At 34.3% G+C, this 22,896-nt stretch overlaps 1 protein-coding gene across 1 annotated transcript; it reads left to right on the top strand.

Moving 5' to 3' along the window:
* The first annotated feature begins 16,541 nt into the window (after positions 1-16,541).
* LOC133814825 (uncharacterized) lies at positions 16,542-17,141 on the top strand. Its single transcript, XM_062247738.1, has one exon. The coding sequence runs from the start codon at positions 16,542-16,544 to the stop codon at positions 17,139-17,141; it is 600 nt and encodes a 199-aa protein (XP_062103722.1).
* The last annotated feature ends 5,755 nt before the right edge of the window (positions 17,142-22,896 follow it).

Here is a 22,896-nt window from a genome sequence, read left to right as displayed (position 1 = left end):
CAAGGAGGACTTCATGCGAATGAATCGTTGCTCTGATACCACCTGTAATGACTCAACTAATTCTAAGACTTTGGACCATTAAAACTACTATACATAGACACTATTTTTGAGAAAACATACATATGAAACATTCACAACTTTATCAAAAATTCTAAAGTAAATGTTAAAATACATAAATGAACGGTATGGGATCCCATTATTTGAAAAAAAAAACATAACTTTAAACTTAACTGAAATTGTTTACAAAGCTAAGTGCGGAAAAATACATAAAAACATAATTTAAAGAGACTAAAAAAAATAATGACGTCCTCGAATCATTCGCGCAGTCCATCGAATCCCTTCTTCCTCAATACACAAACTAAGCTGCCAAGAATCCTTCCGCCGCCATAACTATTTTACTGCATACATAAAAATAAAGGAATGAGCCTAATGCCCAGCAAGAAAAATCTACTATTAACATAAGACATATACATAAACTATATTATACACATATACTATAAACATATGTCATATACTACAATGGCCATTATACTACTTGGGGCTTGTTAACTAAACAAGTCATATGCCCAATAGATTGGTGGGGATTGCTAGCCAAGCAAGTCATATGCCCATAATTTACTAGGGATTGTTAGCTATACAAGTCATATGCCCAAGGTCTATAAACATACTATACATAATGTAAACATAACATAACCACCAAGGAGAAACTTACCAAAAAGAAACCTTAAGTTCAAATAACTTAAATACCTAACCAAGAATTGAAAACAATGAGTTAGGGTCTGAATGAAAACTAAAGAAAACTAAAAAATTAATTGAAATGAACATAAGATTATGAATACCTTTGAATGTACTAGAACCGAACTACACCTCGATATTGAAAAACACACTATTTATGTTACTTCCCAAGTGTTTATCACTCTATAGTAACCCTAGCAGCTTCGAGGCTCTGAAAACAGCTTGAAGAATGAGAGAAATGGCTGGGTACTAGGTTCTATTTATAGAGTTCAAGGAGTGAACTACCACCTTTTAGCTTGAATAAAAATATTGAGTATTAATTGAAAAAATATTTGAATATTCATTCAACAGAGGCTTAAGACTCGGTCAAAACGTTCAGAGGCTGGTGAAGAGGTTAAGGAATGAATTGAGCTCGGTTTCAAAAACGTTTGAAAATATGACCCTAGGGCCGATATATCACCCATCATAGGCGATATATCGCCTGGGCTTATGTCCCGAGTGCTCGTCGCGAAGTTGACGTGTTTTCGTATTCCTCGCGTGGCGATATATCACCCTTATAGCTACGATATATCGGCATACGCTGAAATATTATACACGTAATTGCACTTTTTCTGCTTAATTTGAATTGGATAAACAACTTTGACTAAGTCATAATACGATTTTAAAGCTGCTGGCAAGTCCTAGAGTTTTTAAATATTTCGTTTATAAAACTATTAATAAAAAATACTTAATTCCTTAATAAACATGCACATGACAAGTGTCATGATATTATTAGTTCTATTTAAACCTTATAGTATAATAAATGACATCCTTATAATCAGCTATATTAATCAAACCTTATGCTATATAATTAATATTCTTAAACTATAGGTTAAACTTATAAAATCTATAAGTTTTGCTACGAGTGTTCAACTATGTCCCGACTTGAACCAAAAATCCACAGTAATAAACATACTATAACTACTACTAGCTATTACTACTACTACCACTATTTAACTAGCTAAGTACAATTCTGGGATTCTACACATGCAAACCCTAATGGATGTGTAATTATCAAATTGGACCATTTTAAGCCCAATATTATTAAAAGTGTTTTAATTATAATTTTTGAATTAATTGTGGTGAGTCCAAATTCCAATTGGGCCTCAATAACATCTTGGGTATTAAAACCCAAAGTTTGATTATTTTAAAGTTGTTTAAAATAATTAAAAGGTTATTTTATTCATAATGGATAATTAAAATGGTAATGGCCCAAAGACTAAAAGAGAAGGTCTAAGGTCAAAGGAGTTGCTCTTCATTAGGCCCTAGTTAGTTTAATTATTTTTGTGTATTTTTTGCAAGTGCTGTAATTTTCTAGAAATACCCAAAGCACCCAACCCATATTTATTCATTTATTTGTTTGAACATGATTAAATTGTTTAATTATTTATCATGCTTAATAGCATGTCATACATATTACCCACATAGTACATATTAAGCATGCATTTTTTAGAAACATGCTTAGGATTGATTATATGTTTTTATTTGATAACTCATATAATTAATTTAGTCTTAGTTAATTAAGAGGGTAAAAAGAATTTAAAGTTGTTTGTTTTCTTATTTAATAAAATTGTTTTATTAAATAAACTGGTATTCTATTTAAAAAGGCAAAATAAAATCTAGGGCACGATTATTTATTTTGCATAATTGGATTAGTATTTATTAGAATATCATTTGGTAAAATTAATTTAATTAGTTTTACAAATTAAAAAATATTTATTTTGAGAAAAACACATTTTTTTAAAATAGTAAGTGAGAGAGTGAATATGACAATAAGTCTCATGGTCTCCATTATTGGTTGAACACCTAGAGGGATAGGAAGGGTCTCGTGTCGCCTCCATTTGCGGCATCCCTAAGTGAAGGCATCCAAATATGTTTATTTTATTTCAATATTGACTTCTCATAAGAGAATAAGATTAGTGATGTATTTCAAGGTTGACTGACCCTAAGACACACTCTTGAGTTAAGTCATTAATCGAAAAATAATGTGTTACACTCCGAAGATGTATCTAGGCTTTCGATCATGACTAGTGCATCTTGACCAAACTAACGGTAATTTATAAGTCATAAGAGAAAAATAAGTTTTTAAGTTTTCACTTATGGAGTTGAGATCTTCTCAAGATTAATTTGTGATTAGTCTGACCTTCCCTAAGGTGGTCCATTAATTTTCAAATTAGTCTATCGTGGACTAGTAACTATTTTTTGTGTATTATTTTATGTATTGCATTTATGCATCATGTTTACTATTCCAAATATAAACTAATATTTATTATATGCATTAATTCATTATATTTTATTTATTTAATTTTCATCAATATGTCTAATCCAAACCATGTAACTGCTTTACTTGCTAATGAGAAATTGAAAACCAGATGTTTGTCCTTAATGAGGAATTTCATGAGGTTCCTCCTCTCACTACTGGCAAAGCTACTAGAGAAAAGTATGACAATTGGATCTTATTTAACAATAATGCCAAAATGTTATATTCTTGCTAGTATGAGCGATGTACTCAGAAAGAAGTTTAAAACTGTTGAAACAACCTATGAGATTTGGGAATCTCTACAAGGCATGTTTGGCTAGAAATCTGATAAGTGCAAACATGATGCTACTAGAAGCTTCATGAATATGAAAATGAAGAAAAAATTTTCTGTCAGAGAACATGTCCTAGACATGATCAACATATTGCATGATGTAGAAATCCATGGTGTGACTATTGATGATAGAACTCAAGTAAGTGAGATACTTGAATCTCTCACACTAGCTTTTGCGACATTCACTACCAACGTTATTAACAAGCTGGAGTACAATATGACCCAACTGCTAAATGAGTTGCAAACTTTTGAATCTTTAGACAAAACTTCCATCAAGGTTGAGGAGGCAAATGTTCCTGAATTCAAGCCTTCCACTTCAAATGGTAATTCGAAGAAAAGGAAGGGTGGCCAAGGAAAGAACAAGACAAAGGATAAACAACCAGATAAGACCAACAAGTCTTCCAAGAAGAATAATTCTGTAAAGAACTCCAAAAAGAAGGCACCGAAAGGACCATGCTTTCATTGTGGAGTTGACGGTCATTGGAAAAGGAATTGTCCTAAGTACTTGGCTGAAATGAAAGACAAAAAGATGGGTAAACTTGATTTGCTTGTCTTAGAATCTTGTTTAGTAGAAGGTGATTTTTCATCTTGGATAGTTGATTCCTGAGCCACTAATCATGTTTGTTTTTCTTCTCAGAGTCTTATTACTTCGAGGAAGCTGACTCATGGAGAGGTGACCATAAGAGTTGAAAGTGGACAGGAGATCTCGACAACTTAAGTTGAAAAAGCTAGCCTAGATTTTTTATAATAATAAATTTATTGTGTTGGACAATGTTTATTTTATTCCAGGATTTACAATAAATTTGATTTCCTTATCAAAATTGCATGAACAAGGTTTTAATATTTCTTTTAATAATAATTCGATGGTTATTTTGAAATATGTTTTGACATTTGTTCTGCAAAGTATGAAGGTGGACATTACAAGTTAGAGTCCAATGTTGAGCATATTTATGATTTTGAATTATTTAAAACTGCAAATCCCAGATCTATTAAAAGACAAAAGACAGATTCCAATAGTGAAACATATCTGTGGCATTTGAGATTGGGACATATTGGTCTGGACAGAATTAACAGGCTAACAAAGGATGGTCCTTTAAGAGAACTATCTATTGGTTCTCTCCCAGTCTGTGAATCCTGCCTAGAAGGCAAAATGACCAAGAGACATTTCTCTGCTAAGGGTTCAAGAGACACAAAACCACTTCAAATTGTACATACAGACGTTTGTGGTCCACTAAATGTCCAAGATAGAGGAGGTTATGAATATTTCGTCACTTTCATTGACGATTATTCAAGATTGGTTACCTATACTTAATGCAAAGGAAATCTAAAACCTATGGTAAGTTTAAAGAATTCTGAGCCGAAGCTGAAAGGAAATTAGGCAAATCACTAAAAGTACTTCGATCAGTTCGAGGTGGAGAGTACTTACACTATTAAATCGATGACCATTTGCTTGAGCATGGAATTCAATCCCAACTCACTGCACCTGGAATGCCACAACAAAATGGTGTTTCAAAAAGGTAGAACAGAACCTTATTGGATACGGTTAGATCGATGATCTGTTTCTCATCATTGCCTTCGACATTATGGGGTTATGCAATAAAATTTACTTTATACATACTTAATGTTGTTCCATCTAAGTCTATTCAGAAAACACCATTACAATTATGGAATGGTACTAAACCTAGTTTATGCCATTTCCATATATGGGGTTGTCCTGCACACATGCTTAAAGGAAAGACTGAGAAGTTGGAATCACGCACTGAAGTGTGCATGTTTGTAGGATATTCCAAAAAAACAAAAGGTTGTATATTTTATAGTCCTAAAGATAACAAAATGTTTGTATCTACAAATGCTACTATTCTGGAGCATGACTATATAAATAAACAAAAACATCAAAGTAAAGTCATACTTGAGGAAATGATCTCAAGTAAACAAGACCAATCACAAGCAGTGACAAATGAAAAATTGCCAGAGGATACCGCTAGTTCTATTCAGAACAATGGAGAGTCGTCGTAGTGGGAGGGTTGGTAAACAACCAGTACGCTATGAACGTGAAGTTCAGATGCTTGTGTCTAACACAAACAAAGATGATCCATTGACATATAGAGATGCAATGGAAGATTCTAACAAAGAAAAATGGCTAAACACCATGGACCTTGATATTGAATCGATGTATTCAAATTTTTTCTGGACTCTTGAAGATCCACCTGAAAATGTTAAACCTATTGGTTGCAAATGGATATTCAAGAAGAAGAGATGATTAGATGGGAAAGTAGAGACTTTCAAAGCAAGGCTAGTAGCAAAAGGCTACACACAGAAAGAAGGAGTTGATTATGAAGAAACTTTTCCACCTGTGGCCATGCTCAAATCTACTACATACTCTATCCATAGCAGCGCGCATGGATTATGAGATTTGGCAAATGGACGTTAAAACACCTTTTCTAAATGGCTATCTTGATGAAATCATTTACATGTCTCAAACAGAAGGGTTCAAAGTTAAAGGTCAAGAGCAAAAAGTTTGCAAGCTTCTTAAGTCTATTTATGGACTTAAACAAGCTTCGAGATCTTGGAATCTTAAATTTGTTGAAACAATTAATACTTTTGGTTTTGAACAAAACGTTGATGAACCTTGTGTTTACAAACAAATCAAAGATAAGATTGTGGTATTCCTCGTTCTTTACGTTGATGATATTCTACTCATTGGGAATGACATAGAAAAATTATCAAAAGTAAAGAAATTGTTAGCTGAGCAATTCCAAATGAAGGATTTGGGAGAAGCCAAATATGTTTTGGGAATTTAGATCTATAGAGATCGAAAGAACAAAATTTTGCCACTATCTTAAGCAACTTATATTTCTAAAGTGCTAGAACGCTTTGAGATGCAAAAATCCAAGAAGGGCACTATGCCTACTGGACAAGAGTTAAAATGTCTAAAGAACAATGTCCACCAACACCTTAAGAAGAGGAGGGCATGAGACAAGAAGAAACATTTTCACCTGTGGCCATGCTCAAATCTATCTACATACTCTTATCCATAGTTGCTTGCATGGATTATGAGATTTGGCAAATGGACATTAAAATAGCTTTTCTGAATGGCTATCTCGATGAAACCATTTACATGTCTCAACCAGAAGGGTTCGAAGTTAAAGTTCAGGAGCAAATTGTAACGCCCTGGCTACCCCAGAACAGTTACGGTGAACGGTGGACCGGAAATTTGACTCATTGCCTGAGTCCTTTGGTCAAAAACGTGCTCTAGGTGTGATTAACAGGCTAAGGTATAAAACCAATAAAAAGGAAATGAAGATTTTATTACAAACTGCTCTGCAGATCTAAACAAAACATTTACAAGTGGTTCTCAATACAAAAAGGTCACTATAGTTGTAAAGTTACAATCCCGCCGGCCTAAGCGGCAAAATAGGGTAAACCCCCTAGTTCCTCTGAGAACTCCATGGCCGTGGTGGTCAAGCGGCCGCATATGTACATAACACCACATCAGCTCTCCACTCAAGGCTAGGTGAGCTTCTCTTTCCCTTTACCTGCACCACATAGCACCCATGAGCGAAAGCCCAACAAGAAAACATAACACTTTTCATAAACATTATCAAATGATTATCATTATAATCACACTGAGCAGTAAGCTTTAAGCAAATGAGTGAACATCACATGAGGTCCTGATAAACCACACTGAGTGACTGACAGGCAAGTCACTAATTCAAATGTAAGAGTGGCTGTTAGGTAAGCCACTAGCCTTCAACAGGTTCTGGTAAACCATACTGAGTGACTAACAAGCATGTCACTGTTTTCAAATGGGAGAGTGGCTGCTAAGTAAGCCACTAGCCTCCAAGCGCTTATTTCAATCATCGACCCTCGGGGTCGGTCTGGCATTAATGCTCTTTGAGTCATTCAATGCTAATAGACGATTAGATCAAATCTTATTGGCTTGCGTAATACACGCTAAGGCCGTCCTGACTAATGATTCAGCTCAACGTGATCAGTACTCAGTACCACTGCCGAACCTGACTAATAAGTCAGTACCATGCACAAGTGAGCAACATATGCTAAGCATTCTATATTCAATCCATGTCCATATTCTCACAATCAACATGCCTCATGAACATCCATGCATGTCACACTTGGGGTGCAGTTCTCTTACCTTTGATTCGAGCTAGAATGAACAAAAGAACGACCCTTGAGAACGGTTTAGCTTTTAGTCCTTTAGCGGTTACCTAATCACAACACATATGAGATACCATTAATAATCAAGATAATCAAGGGTTCCAAACCAATATCTAGCCTCCAAGAGATCAATCCAAACTAATCCAAGTAGTAAGGACACTCCCAAGGCCTAAAACTAGGTTCCCGGGGTCAAAACGAGCAAACGAGGCAAAAACAGGGCAAGGGCTGCGGCCCTAGCACCTTGGGCCGCGGCCCCCAGGGTTCCCAGAGGCAAGGGCCGCGGCGCCCAGCAAGGGTAAAGGCTCCACCTGCTTCTTCAAAGAAGGGCCGCGGCGCCTCAAGAACAGGGTCGCGGCGCTCCACCCTGGGCCATTCCCAACCGCGTTTCTAACACTCCAAAGCCTCCAAAATCATCCCTAAACATTCCCCAATCATCAAAACAAAGTTCCCAAGCTCCCCCATGCATCAAAACCCTCAAAACCCAAGGTTCAAACGGATCGGAAACTCAACAATTCACAAAATCAATTCAAAGCTTAGAAACTCGGAAAAACTCAAAACTTAAACTTCGATTACCTTCAATTGGGTTGTTTTCTGTTGAATCCTTCGGTTAAGAAGCTTCTAATCTTTCCTAGGATCACTATGCCTCGATCCTCGCTCGATTCCGACTCCTAGAACTCAAGATTTCGTCAAAAAGGCTTAAATAGTAAAACGGACCTTGAAAAGGGAGAACGGAAGGTTTTCTTATCGTACGTTCTATCTGACAGCTACTTCAAACTTAAGTAACCTCAAATAAAACCTAATGCTCGGGGTCCCGAAAACATCCCCGGGGACATTATAGTCAAAACCTCCAGAATTTCACCCTGATCCCAAATATTCCCAATTTATCACCAAATGAACATTTCTATTACCCCAAAATTGACCCCGTTATGACAAAACCGCTAATCCACTAAAAACGACCGTCTCATGTCGAATAACTCGAATATATCTCCATAATAATAGAATCTCATTCACAAACCAAGTTATGCACCCAAATACACAAATTACCCTCAACGGGCCAGATTATCATCACACCCCTGTAATAAGAAATATGGACTCACATGCATGCATTTCACATCATATCATAATATAATCAACATATACATGCATTTATCAATTAATAACATAACTAAGCAAGTATGGCCCTCCCGGCCTACTATTCATGCCGTTAAACACATCGGAGAATTCGGGGCATTACACAAATAGTTTACAAGCTTCTTAAGTCTATTTATGGACTTCAACAAGCTTTGAGATGTTGGAATCTTAGATTTGATGAAGCAATCACAGCGTTAGGTTTTGAATAAAACGTTGATGAACCTTGTGTTTACAAACACATCAAAGATAAGATTGTGGTATTCTTCGTTCTTTATGTTGATGATATTCTACTCATTGGGAATGACATAGAAACATTATCAAAAGTAAAGAAATGGTTAGATGAGAAATTCCAAATGAAGGATTTGGAAGAAGCGAAATATGTAATGGGATTTAAGATCTGTAGAGATCGGAAGAACAAAGTTTTGGCACTCTCTCAAGCAACTTATATTTATAAAGTGCTAGAACGCTTTGGCATGCAAAAATCCAAGAAAGGCACTATGCCTACTCGGTTAGGAGTTAAATTGTCTGAAGAACAATGTCCACAAACACCTCAAGAAGAGGAGGACATGAGACAATATCCCTATGCCTTTGTAGTAGACAGTCTAATGTATGCAATGTTATGCACCAGACCTGGCATCTATTATGCATTAGGGATAGTAAGTCGTTATCAATCTAATATTTGATTAAGTCATTGGACAATAGTAAAGAATATTCTCAAGTATCTCAGACATACTAGAGATTACATGCTTGTGTATTCAAGTGGATACCTGAACCCCACTGGATATACAAATTCTGATTTTCAATCAAATAAAGATAGTCGAAAGTCGACATCTGGATCAGTTTTCACACTTGGAGGAGGTGTTGTAGTTTGGAGAAGTATTAAACAATCTTGTATTGCAGACTCCATAATGGAAGTCAAATACATCACAGCTAAAGAGGTTGTGTGGCTCAAGAAGTTCTATATTGATTTGGAAGTTGTTCTAGGCATGGATCAACCACTTGTTTTATACTATGATAATAGTGGGGCAGTAGCTAATTCAAAGGAACCCAAAAGTCACAAGAGGGGAAAGCACATCGAGAGGAAATATCACTTGATCCTAGAGATAGTCAACCGAGGAGATGTTACTTTCTTGAAGATTGCATCTGAAAATAATCTTGCAGATTCGTTCAGAAACAGTTTATCTATTAAATCTTTTTCATAGTCATGTAAGAAGCATGGGGTTGAGGGAAATGCCTCATTTGCTTTAGGGCATGTGGGAGATTATTGGGAATTGTGCCCTTAAAGCAATTGTAGTTGACAATAGTTTTAATGAAATAAATTAATAAATTGAATTATTGTATATATGTAGCTTATGTACTATATTATTGTTAATAATATTATGTAAATATCATAAAATTCCCAAGTTCATCTATGTGGTCTCAATCTCATATTGGTATGAGAGGATTGAGATTGAGATTATGAACTTAAATAGTTCATAGTAAAATAAAGTTATGGAATCTTTAGATTAATTACTGCTAGTACGATCCACTAGTATTATGAATACATGTGACCTAGATCCGGGTTTCTAGCGTAGTAGGAAACTTTAGTGGAGGTACATTGCATGCTGAGAGTATGTAGAACTGGAGCATATGTGATTTAATAATACTTGTTTAAATACCGTTTAATAGTATTATAAAACACATCAACTGATGATCATATACAAACTGATCTTTTGATTCATGTGTTATGGTTTGTCAAAATGATCAGGCTAAGAACTATTGTATTGGGGACTCAATAATGTATATGGCTGGGGACATAGCTTAACAGATATGGAATCTATAACTTCTTATATATTGTTGGGTTGACTTTTAGAACTGAAAAAATTATTGACGTCAAATTCATAATTATATAATGAATTAACCTTCACTAGTAAAGTCAATGGTACACTAGGAATCAAGATATCATTAAAAGAGTAAAACGATAATTTTATTCCCACGTAATTATGAATCATCAATAGAGGAATAATTTGTATGTAATGATTATATCAATGGACACTTTATGATTACAATAAAGTACATAGTAAATATATGTATTTAATTCTCAAGAGTGCAGTCTCATAATTATAGTGGAATAATCATGAGATTAATATGATTATTGAATCAAAGAGTTTTGGTCAATAATATTTTATTTATTGCTCCATAGGTCCCCGGGGTGGCTCTATCAACGCTAATCAATGGAAGAGTTTATACAAGGGTCAAACTGTGAATGGACTATTTGAGAGAATATTTATTCTTCTGGATAAATGTGCAATTATGTGATAATTGAAGTTACACAATTTATTATTGTATTTGTGCAATTTTTGAAATTGTGTAGAAATAAAAGAAATTGATTTTAATCAATTATTTTATTTAAGTGTGAAAGGATAAATATGGATAGTCAAATTTAGTTTTGATTATTATATTTATTTAATTAATAATAAGATGATAATGGAAATTCAAATTTTAAAATTTAAGTTGTTATCTTTTCCTTAAAAATATGATACCTTATTTGAATTTCTAATTATTAATTAATTAAAATAAAAATGCATGAAAAAAATGAAATCCTATTTTTCAGGGAAGTGCTACATGTATAGGGTGTCTTGGACTGCCCTATACGTGTACCATTACTTATGGTGATCAACTATTGGTCTTTTATTTTATTTAATTAACTAATAAAATATTTTGAAAAGACTTTTAAAATAGAATGTAAGACTTTATTTTTAATTATTATTATTATTAAAGATGATCAATTTTATTATTATTATTATTATGTCTATATATTTTATATGATAGAAAATAGAAACACAAAAAAAAAAAAAAGTTTTACACGAATTACAAAAACTATCATCTTTTTCACACAAAAGAAAAACATTTCTCTCTAGCCTATAATAAAGAGTCTCATGTGTTAAGAATACTTTTGATTCACAAATATTGATTCTTGTTCTCTATATGCCCACCCACATCTTGAGGTGTAGAGAACATCTTAGAAGATCTAGGTGTGAGTACTCTAGTGAGGATTGGAAGATCGAAATATATACAAAAAGATTGAAGGATTCTTAATAGGCTACAAGAGGGAAATCATTTTGTATTATTTTTACATATACATATTATATTGATTAACATATTGCATATTAAAGGATCCTCATATAAAGCTGTTTATATGAAAAAAAATTGTTGTATACAATACTATCATTACTGCAATTTTTCTTGAGCACTAGGAGCTGCTCCTAACATAAGGGAGATGCCTCACTTTCTTTGAGGGAAATTGGGAGATTGTTAGGATTAATGCCCTAAAAGCATGTAAAGACATTTTATTGAATTAAGTAAAAAGAAATTTTTTATTATATGTTAATATTATAATTATTGTTTGAATTAATTATATGACAATATCAATAAATTCTTTATTCAATCATGAGAATATGATTTTGTATTAGTACGAGAGAATTGAGATCATATATAATGAATAAAATAGTTAGTAACATGTTAAAGTAAGAAATCTTTAATGAATGGTTACTAGTGCAGTTTACTAAGCATATGGGATGCAAGTGATCTAGATTCGGATTACTGATGTGGATAGACATCTTAGTAAAGGTGTTGTATATAGGCGATTCTTGTTTCTTCTCTGCTAGGGTTACGACTTTCAACATTTTGCTGTGGCCATGGCAGGTCGTGGCCGACCACGCAAAGGGGGAAATCAGGGGATCGGAAAGAGCGCCGGAAAGATGAAGAAGAAGAAGACGAGAGGACCAAGCTCTGCAGATCCAGCCCTCAAATCACGATCCATGGCTGAGATTATAGGGATTTCGGTCATTGATTTTCCAGATGGGGATTCTGTAGAAATTGAGACGGTTCACGCGGAGGAAACGGACGAGACGAGGGTGGTGATTTATGGAAATAAGGGATCGCCGGGAATGGAAAAGAGTAATACAGAGCCATTGAAAATGATAGAGGGATTTGCTCCGATGATGGCAAAAACTCTGGCGGAGATGGATGAAAAGGAGAAAGCAGAGATGAAGAAGACCCTTTCATCTTGGCTCAATGTGGTTCAAGCTTCGAAGGAAAGATGCTCCAGTGGTAAAAACTCTTCTCCTATCCCTATTCTTCAATTTGACCCGAGTACAGTTAGCTCTAGAGTCACAGATAGAGTTAAGATTAATCTTGAAGATATAGAGGAGGAGGTATCATATTGGAACTCTGCTCTGGTGTGTTACATTCTAGGTGCGAATCCCCCAATTCATGTCATGGAAGGGTTCTTTCATAGAATTTGGAGAGATTCGGGAGTGGATAAGGTTTCTTTACTTGCTCATGGAGTCTTTGTTGTCAGATTTCACACTATTGAAGACAGGGACAAGGTGATTAACGGGGGTTATGTGTTCTTTGACAAAAAGCCTCTCATTATGAAACCTTGGAATTCAAAGGAAATTTTTTGCAGAGAGACTCTTAGTGTTGTACCAGTTTGGATTCAATTGTCAAATCTGGATATGAAGTATTGGGGAGTTATGAGGAAGATTTTGCATCCAATTGGACATATGGTGAAGCAAGATTTGGCAACAAGAAACAGGGAACGACTAGAATATGCTAGAGTTCTAATTGAAATCTCTATAGGCCAAGAGTTTCCTGAGCAAGTCATCTTTGATAATGAATATGGGGATCCTGTGGCTGTAGGAATCTATTATGAATGGAGGCCTATACTTTGTCCAAATTGTAAGAAAATGGGACATACCCTAGACAAGTGCAGGAAGAGTACTAAGCCAGAGCAAAAGTGGCTACCTAAAGAACAGGAAGCAGGGAAGCTAGGGGAAGATTATGTGAATGAGAAGGGTATCAAGCATCAGAATGTTAATGACAGAGGAGTGATTGGTGCTAAAAAGAATTCACAAGGAGTTTGGGTTGCTAGGAAGAAAAGTGATCAGTTGAAGAGGCCTGAACCGAGGGGAGTGGCTTTGGCAAATGGTTTTCATGTGTTGGATAGTGGTATAGAACTGGCTGAAGAAATTCAAATTGGGAAAATTCTTTGTGATATGGGACAATCAAGTGAGGGAGGGGGAGATCCTCCCACAATTGATGGATAACATTCTTTGTTGGAATGTCAGGGGGGTGAATAGTTCCTGGAAGATGCAAGCAGTGAAACGGTGTATTCAAGAAAAGAAAGCAGGAATTGTTTGTCTCCTTGAAACAAGGGTTAAAACTCACAAGTTGGGAGTTTTATACCTGAATTTATTTGGAGGATGGTGCTTCATGTCTAATTCAGTATGTCATCCGAATGGAAGAATAATTCTAGCGTGGAATCCTTTGAGTTTCGATGTGGATATTTGTGAAACTACAAGCCAGTATATACATACTTGGATCAAACCAAAGTACACTGAGGGTTTTGCTACTACTTTCATTTATGCTCACAATGAAGTAAGAGGAAGAGATGTGCTTTGGGCAGATTTAAAATTGATTTCGTCCAAACAGGTGAATCCTTGGATACTTATGGGAGATTTCAATTCAATCATGAGGCTAGATGAAAGAATTCGAGCTGGGAAACTTGCTACTGATTATAAGACTTTGAGGGATTTTGTGGATTTTTGCGGAATTATGGCTATTAAGTACTCGGGGTGCTTCTACACTTGGAATAATAAACAGGCAGCGGATTCCAGAATTTTTGCCAAGCTTGATAGAATGATGGCTAATGGGAAATGGCTGGACATTTTTACTAGTGAGGAAGTCACTTTTTTCCCTGAAGGTGATTTTGATCATATTCCAGCGGTGCTTGCGGTTTACCTTGCTGTGTCAATTGGGAAGAAGCCTTTCAGATATTTCGACATGTGGAGTACTCACATTGACTTTCAGGAAATTGTTGCAGATGCTTGGGGAAGGAAAATTGCCGGTACTCCTATGTTCCAGCTGTGTCAGAAGCTGAAATTGGTTAAACAGGCGTTGAAGGATCTTAATGAAGTGGGGTTTAGTAATCTTGAAGCTCAAGAGAGAATTACTAAATTCAACTTGATGAAATGCCAAAGTGATTTGCATAAAGACCCCATGAATGATTGTCTTCTTGTGATGGAAAAAGAGGCTTGGGCTGAGCATCTAAAAGCTTCTAGAGCTTACCTCTCTTTTCTTAAACAGAAGGCTAAAATGGCTTGGATAGCTGAGGGAGATGTTAATTCCAAGATGTTTCATGCTAGCCTCAAAAGGAGAAGAATGCAAAATACTGTTCATGCGATTAATGATGATAAGGGTAATTGGGTAAATGATCCAGAAGGAGTCAAGAATGCTTTCATGGATTTTTACACAACTCTTTTGGGCAATAGCTATGGGAAGAGAATACCGGTCCTTACTAATATTGTTAAGGAAGGCCCTACTTTAAGTGATTTTCACTGGCAAATTCTCTTGGCTCCTTACACTGAAGAGGAAGTTAAAGATGCAGTTTTCTCTATTCCTAATGATAAAGCTCCTGGCCCAGATGGATTTAGTAGTGGTTTCTTTAAAAAGACCTGGGATTTGACGGGGAGAGACTTTACAGAAGCTGTGCTTTCGGTGTTGAACTCTGGGAGACTCCTCAAAGAGGTAAATGCTACCACTTTGACTTTGGTGCCTAAGATTAAATGCCCAAATAGTGTTAGTGACTTTAGACCCATTGCTTGTTGCAATGTGGTGTATAAAACTATCACTAAAATACTTTGTGTGAGGCTTAGGAAAGTTTTGCCTGACTTGATTGCTGCCAATCAAAGTGGATTTGTTCATGGGAGATATATTGGGCATAATATTTTAATTTGTCAAGATCTTGTTAGTCATTATGGAAAACAAAATAGTCCATCTTGTATGATTAAGATGGACTTAAAGAAAGCTTATGACACAGTGGAATGGGGTTTCATTAGAGAGATGTTGATTGCTCTTAATTTTCCCAATCATTTTGTTAATTTAGTGATGGAATGTATGACAACTCCGAAATTTTCTTTGATGGTGAATGGAGTTTTGCATGGATATTTTCCCTCTAAAAGAGGTCTTAGACAAGGAGATCCAATATCTCCGTTGCTGTTTGTTTTAGGGATGGAGTATCTCTCCCGTCTGATGACCAAAGTCTCCATGTTGGATCAGTTTAAGCATCATCCCAGGTGTGCTCCTCTAAAGCTAAACCACTTATGCTTCACTGATGATCTTTTACTGTTTTCCAGTGGTGATGTTCCTTTTATTATGCTGCTGTTGAGAGCTTTTAAAAGATTCTCTGAAACTTCTGGGCTTCATGCGAACAACAGTAAGACTTTTATTTACTGCTCAGGTATGTCTAAAGGGGATGAGCAATTTATTTTGGATAGCTCTGGTTTTGCTAAAAGTTCTCTGCCTTTTAGATATCTTGGCATTCCCATTTGTTCAAAAAAGATTTCTGCTACTGAATGTGATAATATAATTGAGAAAATGGTTGCTAGAATTCTGGTTTGGAGCTCTAGGAATGTCTCCTATGCAGGCCGGTGTGTGCTTATAAATTCTGTGTTGATTGCTATCCATTCTTACTGGGCTCAGCTGATGGTGTTGCCTAAATATATTTTAGAGCAAATTAACAAAATTTGCAGGGCCTTTTTATGGAAAGGCACTCATGATACTAACTCTCCAGGATTGGTTGCTTGGAATCAAGTCTGTCTTCCAAAAGTTGGTGGAGGATTGGGTTTTAGGAACATTGAACAATGGAACTTTGGAGCTTTGGGTAAGTATGTTTGGGACATTGCTAGAGACAAAGATAGCCTTTGGGTTAGATGGATTCATTCTGTTTATCTTAAAGGCCAAGATTGGTGGAGCTATAATGCCTCACAAAATTGTAGTTAGTATTGGAGGAAGATTGTTGAAGTCAAGAATGCTATTAAGGAAAAAATGGAGATGGAGGAGTTTAGGAACATGAAAGCTACTATTTCTGGTTTGTGTGGGAAGCTTTGGCCGAATCAATCACAAAAAGTTTGGTATGCCTTCACTTGGAACAGGTATAGCTTTCCTAAACACAAATTTATCACTTGGTTAGCTTGTCAAGATAAGTTGTTAACAAGGGATAGGCTGATTCGATTTGGCATTACTACTGAAAGTAATTGCCTCCTTTGTGAGCAGGCTGCTGAATCTCATCAGCATATTTTCTTTGATTGCTTCTATAGTAAAGAAATTGTTTCAAGGATCCTTTCTTGGGTGGAGATGAAGGTGACTCAAAGAACTTTAGAAGCTTGTTTGAAGAGTATTAAGAGAAGGAAATTGTCAAAATTCAGGAGAGATTTTCTTGTGGCTGTTCTGAATGCTGCTGTGTATTGCATTTGGGAAGCAAGGAATGTAAGTTTGTGGGAGCAAAAAGTCTATACTGTAAATAATATAGTCAAAAAGATTAAATATGATGTTTGTAATAGGCTTTCTCATTTTAAAAGAGAGAGAACAAGTAAAGTAGATAGAGATTGGTATGAGGCTTTGAGCTCTAGTTATGGAGCTTTTTGATGACTGTTGTATAGAGTTGTAAAGAGGTTGTTGGGCAATAAAAATTCTACTCATTTCTCAAAAAAAAAAAAAAGGTGTTGTATATAATAGAGCTTATATATGATAGGACCGATAAGAATTAATTATCTTGATAAACTTGATGTTTGACATAAAGATTTGATTCTTATCATAATATAGATGACCATTTGTTGATCACTCTAAATCTAGAGTATTCATGACCTCCTGCTTGTGTTTATTGGATCTTTTGATTCACTCGTTAAGGTTTCTTAGTATAATGAGGCTAATGACTTTTGTTTTGGAGATTCAATATCATGAAATGCTGGGAACATGAATTATAATAATGGAATCTATACTTTCCTAACGGATCAAATATTGGTTCTCTTAAGGGTTAATTTTAGAATTGAATAGTTATTGAGCTCAAATCTATAATTTGATTATTGATTAATTATTCGCTAGTGAATTAATGGTACTTAAGGATCAAGAGGTAGTTAGAAGGGTAAAACGGTGATCTTGACCAACTCTAATTAACGAACCAACATATGAAGGACAAAACTACATTAATTGATTATATCAATGGACTATAAGAGAAAACTCTGCAAATATAATTCAATAAATACTTAGAGTGCAATTCCATATTTATAGTGGAGTAATCATGAAATTAATAAATAAGAATATTTGATTAATGAGTTTAATTAATAATCTAGTTTATTGATGCTTTGTATTATAGGTTCATGGTTCCCAGATCACCTCTATCCTATACTGTCAATAGTAAGGATGTCAAAAGAAAGATTTGTAGAGAGAATGACTTAATTGAAAAGGAATTAATTTTTTAGGGAAATGAAATAATTATGTGATTGTTATGGGCAATTGATTAATTATGAATTAATTAATTATTTAAATATATAGTTTTTATTTTGAAAAACTATAGGTTAAAATAAATATTAATCTTGTTTTGATTAATATATGAAGAGAGATTAATAATTATCTTATTTAGATTAAGATATTTATTTAAAACTTATATTTTTAAGATAAAATTAATTTATAATTAGCTAATATTTATTTTGAGATAAATATATTGTCTTAAATATTAATTAAATAAAAAATGAGAAAATTAGGGATAACCCTAAGTGTGGTCGACACACTCACTGTACAGTAAGTGTGGCGCCACACACAGGAATTTTCTATCAATGGGATTTCAACTTTGAATTTCAAATAATTTGTTTTATTTAATTATTCTTTTTTTTAAATACAATTTAAATTAAATAATTAAATAAGGTTATAACTTATCAGCTTTATTTTCATAAAATAAAGATTAATTAAATTGTTTAATTATCTTTATAAACCTAAAAAGAATGTTGTTGTTTTTTAAATACTCTCTCTCTCTAAAAAAGAAGCAATAATTTTCCTAAAGCTAAAAACTATTCAATTCCACTTCTCTCTATCAAACCTGTCTAGATCTCATGTGTTGAGTACATCTACAGAGTCATAAATCAACATTTTGAATCCTAAGTGTCCACACACGCCCTTGTGTGTTTGAGGAATGATCTGGAAGATCAAAGTGTGAGCTTTCAGAACTTGGATAGGAAGATCGCTGATTTTATACAAAAAGATTCGATGACACTTGATAGGCTACAAGAGGTATTCTATAATCTGATTGTATTTGGTTAAATATATATATGTATGATCTTGGCTGGTATTAATAATTATTAAAAATGATCACTCTATGCTATGTATCTCTGATTTGCTCTTTTAATATCAACACAGTGCACCTTGCCAAAAACTATAGTCTCAACGTTGTTGATCCATTGCCCACAAACATGGCCTCGTCATACTTAGGTGCCTTTCACCTCACCACCCTTGATGGGGTTGCTATTTTCTTGAAGCCTTACAAAAGAGAGAGAGAGAGAGAGAGAGAGAGAGGTCGCTAGCGTTAAGAAGGAAGAGAGAGTGAAGAGAAAGAAAGAGAGTAAGAGTATCATGAGATAGAAGAGTAAGGGCTTTTGTTTTTTGTGTTTATTTGCTCTATAGCTTTATTTATTGACTGAAGCTATATGGTTACATTTATTACTTTGATCATTGACCGATGTCAAAGGATAAAAGTGAAGATAATTTTAAGCGTCAACATTTGTTCAGTGCTTAAAATTCTCTTGTTTCAAAAGTGTCGATCAACATATTACCGACCACTAAGTAGTGATGCGAAAATGTATTTTTTTTTATAGTGACGTGACACGAAAGAAAGTAACATAAAAGGTGTTTTATGCTCCTCAGAATAAGTTTTTCGCATAAATTTTAATTAGAACAATGCAGTAAGTCTATTTTATTACGCCATCCACATTCATGTCATTTTGAAAAAGTGATGTAAATCCTATCATATCACTTTTAAGTTACCTGAAATGCTTATTTTGTTGTTGTATCTTTAAGATATTATTGAATTGTTGATGTTTAAGAAGGTATTAAAAAATTGATTGAAAATGAGCAATGTTTTTCATAAAGATTGTAAGTGAAAAATTAAAGAGGGAATTTAAAATTTTAGCTTAAAGTTTATCATTTAAAAAAAAAATCTTTCATAACGATTTTAAATTGAAATGGAAAACTTGAATACATGAAGTGATAGTAACAATGAGATATTGTGATTTTAAATATGATAATATAGCATCCTAAATTATTTTTTCTTGTTATTCCATTTATCTTTTCGTTTTATAATTAAACTTGCACTTCTAAGCATTTTGGGTAATATATATTATTTCGAGAACAATAGCAAGACAAGTACTGATACGTAATTGAACATTTGGCGGCTCAATAGTTTTTGTAAATGTTCTATATAGGTAGTTGCCTAGCTTATAAGCCTCATCACTTGTAGGAATTTACAGATGTGCTACGAATATTTTGATCGGTTAACAAGAATAGCTTCTGCTGAAAGAGTGGTCAGGAAATATGCTTACAAAATTTTATACAAAAAGCAAAAGCTGGGATTGCTTTTTTCTAATCCTTTTCCAGGGCATGTGATTCCCTTATTTCTCTTTATTATCGTTGTATGTTGTCTATAATTTAAAGAGTAGCTAAGAGTATTTACAAGTACGATTTAATAATACATTAATATTTGGTAATCCTAATTATTAAGCTTTCAAATGTTGTCAATAATAATAGTTTACTCAGCTTTCACTTGCTTTAATTAGTATATATATTGTTAATAATAAAGTACTTGATTGTTGTATAGTATTGTACTTATATATCAAATTTTTGCTTTTAGTAGCAACATAAGTCATATGCATAAAAGAATAAACAAAATATAAATGAAAATGAAAAATAGACTAATGATTATTAGATAATAATTAAGCTGTCTGAGAACCCTTAATTAATTAAGAAAAAGATGAGTAATTAAATTATAGAAAAATTTACACTCCACACCGTTTTCTATAACTTAATGACAAAAATATTATCCCTATTTAATTTACATAAATACTATTTTCTTAGTACCGTTGTTAGCTTTTTAGGTTTTTTTACAGGTATCTTATTTGACTTTTTGTTAGGTTTTTTTTTACAGCATTACGTCTTTATCTTTCTTCATTTTAACTTTAAAAATCTTTTCTAGTCATTCTGTTAGTCTGTTGGGCTCAAGAATGGTAACATCGCAACTTACTTTTCAAGATTATCATTTTGATATGTGGGAAGCAAATATTTTTTTCGTCTTCACCGGAGAAGATGACTATAATAAAAAATAACATTTTAGTTTCTTTTTCATATTATGTTAACAAAAACGTAATTAAATTGTAAACTTAAATAAAATTTAATATACAAATTATATTCTTATTTTACATTTAAAAGATATTATGTGGTATTCTAAACAATTTTAAAGCTATTTTAGAAACATTTGGAGTAACTTTTTTAAAATAGATTCTTTAGAATATTGTTTAGTAACTTTTAAATAGAATATAAGAAAACTCTTTTCGATAACCCACTAAGTTTTTTGGTTGCATTAAATTTGTGGCATACTAAAAAATGTATTCATATATCAAAAAGTAACTAATTGATATCTTAAATGATTGTAAAAGCAACGAAAATGTAGCTTTAAAAAATAACTAATTAGTAACATTTTTTTAATAATAATTAACGATTGTGGGCAAAGATAGTAGGCAAAGATAAGCGTGAGTCTCAGATTTCTCTCTATCCATGGCGAGGAGACGCAAATCTGTGCCGACGCTAGCTAAACAAGATGTTTTTCCAGAGCTCCCTTCATCCAATAATATTGCTCCGTCTCCGATTACTGAGGAAGAGCTTGCTAAGGAGGTGGGTGCTGTTGATGAGGAGCAGGGGTCTGAACCTAGGGATTTCGGATCTTCTGCGAAGGAGATTAGCACTAATGATTTTGATCAAGTTTCGTTGTCGTGGGCCGTAGAGGTTGAAGATAGATCTTTCCAAGATCCGGCAAAGGCAACTTGGGCTAGTTTAAAGGAATCTCTTCCTTCCTATGGTGGTATGCAGCTGCAATTTTCAGAGCCAATGCAGAAAGATGGTAAGTAAGTTGCTAAATTGGACATTGATGAGATTGAAGTGGAACATCATTTTGGAAATCCGCTTTGATCTATGTGGTGATAGGAGCTAATCCCCCATTATCCATTTTTTAAGGGTTCATTAAACAGATTTGGGGCAAGCTTGGTATTGATCGAGTTGCTCGTATGAATTCAAGATTCACAATGGTGAAATTCCAAGATGAAGCTACACGTGACTTGGTGTTGGAATCAGGTGTGGTTCACTTTGACAAGAAACATGTTATTCTACGTCCCTGGACAACAGATATTGAGTCCTTGAGATCAGTAAAATCAGTTTCTGTATGGATCAAATTACCTGATCTTGGGTTACAATATTGGGGAGTCAAGTGTTTGAGAGCTCTTGTCAGCAGAATTGGTAAGCCTATAATGGTAGATAAGATTACCAAGGATAGGTCTATGATAAAGTTTGCCCGAGTCAGGTTATGTTATGGAACAACTATCTCAATGAGAGGGGTCAGGTTATGGAACAACCTATTGAGTATGAATGGTTACCTACCAAATGTCCTAATTGTAAGAAGTTGGGACATACTGCTAACTCATGTAAATTTTGTTCTGAAGTCGTCGGGAGGAAGAAAGAGTCTAAGAGCAATCTAGAAACTGATCTACCTAAGGATGTAGCTACAGATAGTTCAAAGCTGTGTAGCTCCATCTCGCATCAGCAGACTCATCAAGAAGCTCCCCAAGCTTGTCCAAGTCCCAGTGATTTAAGTTGGTTTGTTCCGAAACAAACTGGGATTGTGAAATCTGCTGAACCCTTTCCATTTGAGCAAACTAGAAATTCTTATAGTGTTCTTCAAGAGAAACAGAAGAACTTGTCTGAACCAGTTTTAACTATTGGTCTGAATGGACCTTTGCAACATCCTAAGCTGGAACATTAGAGGTTTGAATAGGACTAATAAACAGAAATTTGTTTTGGATGTCTGTAGATTGAATAAAGTTGGTATTGGGCCTTTAATTGAAACTAAAGTCAAGGGAGAGAAAATTAAGGAAGTTATGAGTTCTACTTTTGCTGATTGGACTTATTATAGTAGTATGTGTTTTGAAGGAAGAATTTTATTGATTTGGAAAGCTCACTTGGCTCATATTGATGTTATTCAGGAGAATGCTCAATTTTTACATTGTAGAGTTAGAATTTGCAGTAGGAACCAAGACTTTTGTCTCACCATTGCGTATGGTTCTAACAGTTTGGAGACTAGGAGGTTATT

Source organism: Humulus lupulus, chromosome 2 (assembly GCF_963169125.1).
Source record: "Humulus lupulus chromosome 2, drHumLupu1.1, whole genome shotgun sequence".
NCBI classification, from domain to species: domain Eukaryota; kingdom Viridiplantae; phylum Streptophyta; class Magnoliopsida; order Rosales; family Cannabaceae; genus Humulus; species Humulus lupulus.
This window is presented reverse-complemented; position numbering and strand designations above follow the sequence as displayed.